General features: G+C 36.3%; 1 protein-coding gene across 1 annotated transcript in view; it reads right to left on the minus strand.

The window, feature by feature from the left end:
* Positions 1 to 10,701, minus strand: part of stxbp5l (syntaxin binding protein 5L) — a 354,919-nt gene that overhangs the window by 141,898 nt on the left and 202,320 nt on the right. The window contains exons 7-8 of the mRNA XM_030125454.1: positions 10,187 to 10,250; positions 3,292 to 3,375 (exon numbers count right to left, since the gene is read on the minus strand). Of these exons, the coding sequence (XP_029981314.1) occupies positions 3,292 to 3,375; positions 10,187 to 10,250 (148 nt within the window). The remainder of the gene's footprint in view (positions 1 to 3,291; positions 3,376 to 10,186; positions 10,251 to 10,701) is intronic.

Here is a 10,701-nt window from a genome sequence, read left to right on the forward strand (position 1 = left end):
TAACCTTAAGGGGAAGCACAGGACGTCTGAAAAATGCCTGAAAAAAGGGTTATTGGTTCAGATGTGTAAAAAAAACCAAACAGGAATGAAACAACATGAAGAAACAAATGACAAAAGGTCTGACAAACTGTTAGTAGACCAAGAGAGAATATGAGTGTTTGTATGAAACTGGTCTTAAAAACAGGACAGAGCGGCTGAACGTTCAACCCAGATGTAGACGAATGTTATGGAGCAGGTTTGGAAGCACTTTGGGTCTATTTGAAAAAGAAATATTTACTGAAATAAAAGAGAAACTATTTTTCAACCTGAACCTGAATTTGTCTTTCGGTAGGGTCTATAAGAATAAAAGCTAAATATTGTTTATACACTTCATGTAAAAATCCTGTCATATTCCTAAATGATTGGTTTATTGAACCATTGGATACAGAACAGACAATGACATTTATGGAGTAGAACTGAAGAAATTCAGCAGAGAAATTCAATAAAATAAATGGATCTGAAGAGGGGCAGTTTAGAAGAAATGGGCATTTAGGAGTATTTAATAATTTAATGGAGCAAGTTCTTATCGACAGTTAATTGACAGACGATTCATTGTTTACATGTTTACATTGAATTTAGTATGAGATAGAGAAGTAATATATAATAATAACTAGAAAAGCACACGGAGAGCGCAGACCTCCGCCAAGGCAGATCAGTCCCCCCCCCCCCCCCCCCCCCCCCCAATCACCACCAAAATTTAATCATTTGTTCCGTGTGCCAGTATCAACATTTCCTGAACATTTCATCCAAATCCATCCATAACTTTTTGAGTTATCTTGCTAACAGACAGACAGACAAACAAACCCTGATGAAATCATAACCTCCACTGTTCCTTGGTGGAGGTAATAATGAATATGTCTGTAAATCAACACCATATTTACGTTTGTTGCCATGTTTATGGAATGACTTCTCGTGTCATCTCACGATAATAAAATAAACAAATCATCGCATTTGTGATTTAATGGAGAAGCCGACATTACGCACTTCTGTTTTTACCGCATTTAGTAAATATGGGTAAAGTTTTGCGCAGATGTCCAATGGAAAACCCACAAGTGTGGACACATAGATCCAAATCTTCCAAATTTTGTCGTAATGTGCATTGTGGGAAATGGAGGTTCGCGCAGCCACCTGACAGCAGCAGCGCAACCATATGGTATTATATGGATGAAACAAACACGCAGAAGTGCAGCTGCTACAGACACGACGCAGAAACGGCAGGAGCTCCCTTCCCTCTATGCATATTCCTCCAGCCGTTTCCGCGTTTCAGACGTTTCTGCATTGTGTTTGTTTCATCCATATAATATACGGTTGCACCTGCAGCAGCAGCACACACCTCCGTTTCCCACAATGCACGTTGCGACAAAATTCCTCAAGATGCCTGAGTTCCCTCCCGGCTCAGAATGTAAACACATGGTTTGTTTGTGGTGGATGGAACTAAGAAACTGTTCACCATAACGCAAGAGATTCAGCTGAGGAATGACAGACAGACGAACAGATTCATGACACTGAGGATATGACTGAGGATGGACAGATGTGAGGAAAAACTGGTCATGAAAGTCTCCCGCACCTTTAACACGGCAGTTGTCATTAGTTCACCCAACCTTTACTCCTGCCCTATTCGGTGCGACTCAATCCCTCCTGGAGAAGGACATTCCACTGGGCAGGCTTTCTTGGATGCTCGGTACCGTTTGCATCTGGAGCCTGTAACTCCAGTTTCCTGTGTCCTTTCTGTAAACCTGAGCTCCAACAGTAACTGACAACACAGTGTTCACTTTTCAAAGCAGTGTAGTCCAAGCTGTCAAATCCAACCTGAACGGCTTTATTTATGTCTAGACCTTTGCAGTTGCACTTTCCTGTTCAGCAGCTGTAATTGGTGGCAAAGAGGCAGTGAAACACAGCACCTGGTACTTAAAATATGAAACGTACGCCGCTCCAAGACAGGATGTGTGATGGACACTAAATCAAATCTAGGTGGTTAAGGCTCAAATACGCCTTTCTAGAAACTTTCACCAGTTTTATGCAAACCGCTCTACCCTCTTATCATTAGGGCTGAAAGAAAACATCGGTTCTGCAACATATCGTGATATTTAATTTCACAATACTGTATCGATATTAAAAAGTACTGTATTGATATTTTTAGGTATTTATTCAAATGCAGATATTGTGGAGGTTCATTTTTGTTTTTTGCTTTTCTTTGTTTGCATTTTATTTATTATTATTTCACACTCTTTTATTCAATAATGTTCGTTCCTTTGTTGGGATTGAACTCAAATCCTGTTCTGATGTTAGTTGTGAACTAATAGAATCTGAACATTTGAACAGGATCTGAAACTGGAATGTCTGTAAAACAGAATTTCAGTTTGAACACAGGAACATTTTGTGATAGAACATTAGATCCTGTTGGGATCAAATAAAAAATGTGATTAGTATTTGTGCAGATTTCTGGTGTTGTTCAATGCTTCAAGGAAATAATCATTTAAAAAACAGAAACAAAAAAAAAAAGGTCTTTTTAACAGTATCATGATATATCGTATGGTGATCCTAGTATTGTAGTATTCTTGCCAACACACAGCCCTACTGACAACACAGTGTTCACTTTTCAAAGCAGTGTAGTCCAAGCTGTCAAATCCAACCTGAACGGCTTTATTTATGTCTAGACCTTTGCAGTTGCACTTTCCTGTTCAGCAGCTGTAATTGGTGGCAAAGAGGCAGTGAAACACAGCACCTGGTACTTAAAATATGAAACGTACGCCGCTCCAAGACAGGATGTGTGATGGAAATCAAATCAAATGTAGGCGGTTAAGGCTCAAATACGCCTTTCTAGAAACTTTCATCAGTTTTATGCAAACCGCTCTACCCTCTTATCGTGGTTCTGTTTCTTTTCCGTGGCTCGATGTGCTGAAGGGAGGTATAAAAGCAGACATGAAACAACCCCCAAAATGTGTCCACAGCAGCTTTGGTGTCATAGGAGGTTTGTAAATGCTCACGCGCTTCAATTATGCATCCCCTCTGTGAAAACATGACTCATTGTTGTTGCAATTTCCTGTTCACAACAACTGGCAATTTTGTCACATTTTTATATTTATATATTCTCCCTGATGCTAAAACAAGGGATCCCTGCAGAGAGAGCTGAAAAGCAGCTCTTTGAATATTATGACCCAGGAAAAAGCTGCTCAAACCCCCCTGGTATCTGCCTTTTTACAATGCCGCTGTATTTACGGCGCTCGTCCAGGAGCGTGCGCAGGAGCTCACCTCGTCGTAATAGATTCTGAAGTCGGCCTTCTTGCCTCGGAGGTCCCACTGTACAATCGTCCCGCTCTCAAACCCGATAAGGAGCTGCGAAGGAGGCAAAGAACAGAGAATTAAAAGAAGGAAGTGATGGAAACATGAGATTTTCAATAGCCTGGACTAAAATGATAATCCCAGCATCCACTTACACCACTAACGCATTCTGCGGTGGAATGAAAGGAGACAATTACCCTAAAATAAGACTTCCTCTTCCTTCTGGCTGCTCTTTCGGTACAACTTTTAAAGCTTTAGTGCCATTTATTAAAGTTGTTTCTGCATAATTTCACAGTTGGCTGAAGGCTTGGCTCAACACAGATCTATGTACTGATTATTTCATTTAAGAATCTGTAAACCTGCGATCCCACAGCTTTGGGGAAACACAAAGCTTCACTTTTCTCTTATAAGCCGATCGTTTTACTGTCACTGAGCTGTTTTATTTTATTTTCTTTTGCAGACACAATACTGGCTCTCACACTTTGATTCATATTGTATATTGACACAGTTAAAACCACAAATAAACTCACTGGTTTATACAGAAAACAGCATATAAACACACACACACACACACACACACACACAGATACATATGACAGCGTATTAGGACCACATAAGAAAATAAAAACACTACGAGAATAAACTCGTAAAATATCGAGATAACACCCATAATTTTATGAGAATAAAGTCGAATACCAAAATAGTCATAATTTTACGAGAATGAAGTCATAATATGAGAATAATTTTGTCACATTTCGAGAATAAAGTCATAATATTGTGAGAATAACGTCGTAATTTAAAAACAGGCTGTTGCAAATTTATTTTCAAAATATTACAACTTTAATCTCATAAAAGCATAACACTATTTTCCTTAAATTATGAGTTTCTATTTAAACTACGACTTTATTCTAATAATATCACAACTTTATTCTCATATTATCACATTATTCTCATATTAGGACTTTATTCTCATAATATTAGGACTTCATTCCCATATTATGACTTTATTCTAATAATATCACAACTTTATTCTCATATTATCACATTATTCTCATATTAGGACTTTATTCTCATAATATTAGGACTTCATTCCCATATTATGACTTTATTCTCATAACATTACGACTTTATTCTCATAATATCACAACTTTATTCGCATATTAGGGCTTTATTCCCATAATATTACGCCTTTATTCTCATAATATTACGACATTATTCCCATATTATGACATTATTCTCATAATATTACGACTTTATTCTCATAATATTACGACTTTATTCTCATTATGACTTTATTCCCATAATATCATGACTTTATTCTCATAATATCACGACTTTTTTCCTGTATTACGACTTTATTCTCATATTATGACTTTATTCCCATAATATTACGACTTTATTCTCATAATATTACGACATTATTCCCATATTATGACATTATTCTCATAATATTACGACTTTATTCTCATTATGACTTTATTCCCATAATATCATGACTTTATTCTCATAATATCACGACTTTTTTCCTGTATTACGACTTTATTCTCATATTATGACTTTATTCCCATAATATTACGACTTTATTCTCATAATATTACGACATTATTCCCATATTATGACTTTATTCTCATAATATTACGACTTTATTCTCATATTATGACTTTATTCTCATAATATTACGACTTTATTCTCATATTATGACTTTATTCTCATAACATTACGACTTTATTCTCATAATATCACAACTTTATTCGCATATTAGGACTTTATTCTCATAATATTATGACTTCATTCTCATAATATTACAACTTTATTCTCATATTATGACTTTATTCCCATAATATTACGCCTTTATTCTCATAATATTACGACATTATTCCCATATTATGACATTATTCTCATAATATTACGACTTTATTCTCATTATGACTTTATTCCCATAATATCATGACTTTATTCTCATAATATCACGACTTTTTTCCTGTATTACGACTTTATTCTCATATTATGACTTTATTCCCATAATATTACGACTTTATTCTCATAATATTATGACATTATTCCCATATTATGACTTTATTCTCATAATATTATGACTTTATTCTCATATTATGACTTTATTCTCATAATATTACGACTTTATTCTCATATTATGACTTTATTCTCATAATATTACGACTTTATTCTCATATTATGACTTTATTCTCATACTATTATGGCTTTATTCTCGTAGCGGTATGTGTTTTTATTTGTCTTCCTGTCGTAGACACACACAGACGGATCAGCTGATCTCAGACCAGAGCAGAGGATTGATGCCTTTAAGACCGAGTGCTGAAAAGTCCTTATGAGTGGAAAGGCTGACAGACAGGATGGAACGAGGACATGGACGTAAAAACCTGCGTCTCCTAAATGTTTGCGCTCTAATGGATGCGCATTAGTGTTGGTGGAAGTCCGTCCTATAAACGCTCAGTGTAAATGAACGTCTACTTTCTGGGACTCGGTGTCTCGTTGCATAAATACATGGCTGGTGTTACTGAGCTGTCGTCACAGAAAAGACACACGCATGGTTTCTAATGGCACTAATTAGGCTGCCTTCACTTCAGGTGAGTCATTTCCCAGTCCTGTAGGTGTCAGCTGTGCCATGACTCACCCAGACACTGAAATGACACCAGAGGATACGCCTGCTTTGATGAGTCACAAAAAGAGAACGAGAAATGAGCCCTTTAACATTTTTATTTGGTGCAAAACTGGAGGAAAAAAGATGAAAATGACAAACCGTGGACTGGAATAGTAGACGTGTTTGTTTTACAGCTGCAGGATTTACTGACTGGATTTAAGTCGACTGGGTTTATTAACCCAGAAAGAGCTGCTTCAGTGTCAGTTCACAAAGGAATTTTTATCTGTTTTAACTCTTAGGGGTCTGAGACTATTTTGGACGTTTTTCAGTACTTTTCATTTTGCCTTTATATACTATATACAGAAATGTTTACTATACCCATGTCTGGGATCTATTTTTTCAGCTTCATCTATATCACAGGTGTCAAACATGCGGCCCGGGGGCCAAATCTGGCCCGCCAAATGGTTCAATCCGGCCCCTGGGATGAATTTGTGAACTGCAAAAATTACACTGAAGATATTAACAATCAAGGATGTTCAAATCATTTTAAGTCATTTCAGTCTAAAGTGGATCAGACCAGTAAAAGACTATCATAATAACCTATAAATAATGAACTGTAAATTTGTCTCTTTGTTTTAGCATAAAAAGACTGTAAAATTACACAAAAATGTTGACATTTACAGACTAGCCTTTTACCAAAAATGTGAATATCTGAAATGTCTTAAGAGAAGTCTGTGGAATTTTAATAATATTCTACCTGTTATTTAATGTTTTGTGTATTTGTAGATCCACTGTGGTCTGTACATTAAAATGAACATGTATAAATGATAAACTGAGGTGTAATATTGTTAACATTGCACTTATTTGACTAATGAATTTTCAGATTGTTCATATTTGTTCATGTTGTGTTCAAGTACAATTCGTAGATGTAAACATTTTCATTATAGAATTTACTTTTTTTACTCAAAAGTTCTTATCCTATTATTTATATTATTTTACTGGTCCAGCCCACTTTCAGATCATATTAGGCTGAATGTGGAACTGAACTAAAATGAGTTTGACAGCCCTGATCTATCTCATCTGTCTGTTATTTTTTCACTTTAACCTACTATAAAAACATAAAAGGACAAAAAACACACAAAAAGTATAAAATCCAATTTGAAAAATGTATATAATTTATTGCATAAATAACACACAGATGCTTAACGAACCTTTTCAAAGACTTTAAAAGTGAATATTGGTTCCAATATTAGGTATAGAAAATTAAAATTGGAATAAATTAAAATTATACTCAAATATTTGACATAAAAGCAGATCTTTACATGGGTGTTTTCTACAGTTTTCTCACCCCTGGTCCTCCCAGTTTCCTCATCCAGTTCAGGTGGGGGTCATCCTCACCCTTACCTGTAATGCTAATGCAGTCTGTGGATTAGAATCTGCAGATTTGAAGAGTTTTTTCCATTTTGAAAAAGGAGAAAATGTGGTCACAAATCGAACTCTTGCTTTCTATCACTATAATAACACTATATCGTTTGTTTGCTCTAGTTTCAAACCATCATATCTGCAGTTGTATTTGCTCTATCAACATCAAATAAAAAGTGTCAGAGTGTTTCAAATCCGCACTTTCAAATGCAGGTATCTCCAGTGGTCTGCATGATCAACTTCTGATGCTACGACGTGTTCAAAATGTCATGTGATTCAGTCCCGGGGTGTGACTGTACCTTTAACCCATCACTAGATCATGCATCACACACACTGCAGACTAGGAGCAGAGGGTTCACCATGTCAGGGGCCCAGGGAGCAAATGGAGGGGGGTAAGTGCCTTGCTCAAGGGTAGGGGTGTGTATCAGTAAGAATTTGGTGATACAATACAAATCACAATACTAGGATCATGAGACGATATATCATGATACTGTTAAAAAGACAATTTTTTGTTTGTTTCTTTTTTTTTTTAATGATTATTTCCTTGAAGAATTAAATTACAGCAGAAATCTGCACAAATCCTAAACACAATTGTATTTGATCCCAACAGGATCTAATGTTCTAACACAAAATGTTCCTGTGTTCAAACTGAAATTCTGTTTTCCAGACATTCCAGTTTCAGATCCTGTTCAAACGTTCAGATTCTGTTAGTTCACAACGAACATCAGAACAGGATTTGAGTTCAATCCAACAAAGGAACCAACATTATTTCATAAAAGAGTGTTAAAGAATAAGAAATAAAATATAAACAAAAGAGAAAAAAAATAAATAAATGGAACCTCCACAATATCTGCATTTGAATAATTATCTAAAAATATTGATACAGTACTTTTTAATATCGATACAGTATTGTGAAATGAAATATCGTGATATATTGCAGAACCAATATTTTCTTACACTCCTACTCTCAAGGGCACATATGAGCTCATATTCACTCAGCTTCACTAACTTTAACATAAAAGCTGAATTCATCTATTTGGTTAAACTTATTTATGGTTTTAAGTTAAAACAGTATGTTTGATTTTACCCCTTAAACTATAAAATGTCCACAAATATCATTGAGTTTGAAAATTTCACCAAACAAATGGACTTTTTCTTCATTAAAATGTCCTTAAATAGAGTATCAGAGTTGACTCACATGTTCAATCAGAAGAACTCTACCACACAAAAATAAATGTAACATGGAACTGAAGGATCCCCTGTTCATACCCATCCTAAAAGTTGAGTTTGTCCAGTTTTACAGCAGTTATGGCCCATAGTTGGCTGTTTTTACAGGGGCTACACACACTGAGTGATGGCAGAATGTGACAGTGGCTGTAAATTCATGTCCTCTTTTTTATTTCTTCACAGCTTTTCAACCCTTATTTCACCCAGAAGCAGCAAAAATCCACTGGGAAAATCAATATGCCTCGCAGAGACCTCTCTTTTCCAGCTGTCACTGTTCTTAGCGCTCTGACTGGAAGTGGACCTTCTGAAAGCTCAGAGGATGGAACCGAAGGTGGATCACACCTGAGTTATTCTGTGTGAATGTGTGAGAAGAGGAGGAGGGAGGGGGAAAAGAAAGAGAGGGAGACAGCGCTGTAGAGTGGAGGGAATAGTTTTAAGTCTGGAGCTGTGTGGACGGACATGATCAGCTGTCTGAATGTGCCCCCCCCACCTCCCTACTGCATCCTACAGACTGGACCTCCATCATCACATGCTCCTGGTCTCATCTATCATCAGTGTTGGTTTATTGTTCTTATTTGTTGTTGTTTTTAATTTTACAGCTTTTTTATCGGCCTGATCACAATCCAGCTGTCCAAGTATATTTGTATCAGTTCTTAATCAGTATTTCAAACAGATCCTCCAAAACCATTCCCAAAAATGTTTCTTTGTTCATCTTATTACTAGATCTGTCAATCCTCCAAATTTGAAGAAAATCAGATAAAAACTGATCAAATGTCGACCCAATGAGCGTGAAAACATGGGCACAATTTGATTGTTATAAGAGCAAAATGACTGTCCATAATGTTTGGAACACAATAAATAATTCCTACTCAACTCCTGTGTCTTTTTTATTCCAAACACACACATCCCATTGCTTTTCATTTATTGATCCTTTTTGTTGAACAGCTGTTTGATTATCAGTTCTTCTTTTCAGTATTAAGACAATCCACCATCTTGTTGTTAACCCCTTCTTTTCCAGCCCTTTAATTGGAATAATAGAATGGGAACCTGTTCTTTCAGTATTATTAGGACTAAATCTGCACAACTAGACAGATGTGGCTCTGCTCCCTGGTATGCTGCACAACATTTGGGAACAATGTGTCAAACGGATGTTTACGTGGAAGCGCATGTTTTCAATGGAGCGTTGTTCACCCAGATTCATGGAGTGTCCGTACACCAATATACTTCCATCAATAATTTACAATAATTTCGCTCTCTTATAACAATCAAATTGTGCACATGTTTTCACGCTCATTGGGTCGCCATTTGATCAGTTTTTATCCGATTTTCTTCAAATTTGGAGGATTGACAGATCTAGTAATAAGATGGACAAAGAAACATTTGGAATGGTTTTGGAGGATCTGTTTGAATACTGATTAAGAACTGATACAAATATACTGGTACACCTGGACTGGGATCAGGCCGTATGTTAAGTGCCATGAGATAACTTTTGTTATAATTTGGTGTTGTTTAAATCACATTTGACTGATAGATGGTAGACTCCAGTAGTCCGGTCCAGAGTTAGTGTTGTGGTTGAGGTGTCGGTCCAAATCCACTCACCTTGCCTTCATCCTTCGGGCTGTCACTCAGATGGACCACGGGTCCTGGATGAGTTTTAGTTGATCTGTGAAAACGACAAAACATGAGAGGAAAAGAAAGACACTGTGTTAAACTGCTTCAGTCAGTTTATATCCATGTATTTAACCCTTTCATGCACAGTGGGCACTCCAGTGGACAGCTGTTCTCTTGTACATTCATGGATTTTATTGTTTTAGTTCCATATCAGCCAACACAGTGGACACTCACTCTGCAAAAATCTAAACCTGACCAAGTGTATTCTTCTCATTTCTAGTCCAAATATCTCATCACAGTTAAAATCAGACAAAATCACCTCAAGAGGAACTTTACACTGAGACAGAAGAACTGATTTATAGACAACAGATCTGGAAAATCTGATTTACACTAATCTGAACAAGATCAGTTTCACTTGTTCCATTGGCATTAGATTTTTTTTTAACTTAAATTCAACAAAAAACGTTCCTCTTTAGGCGATTCTGTCTGATTTTAAGTGTGAT

This window comes from Sphaeramia orbicularis, chromosome 21, assembly GCF_902148855.1.
Source record: "Sphaeramia orbicularis chromosome 21, fSphaOr1.1, whole genome shotgun sequence".
NCBI classification, from domain to species: domain Eukaryota; kingdom Metazoa; phylum Chordata; class Actinopteri; order Kurtiformes; family Apogonidae; genus Sphaeramia; species Sphaeramia orbicularis.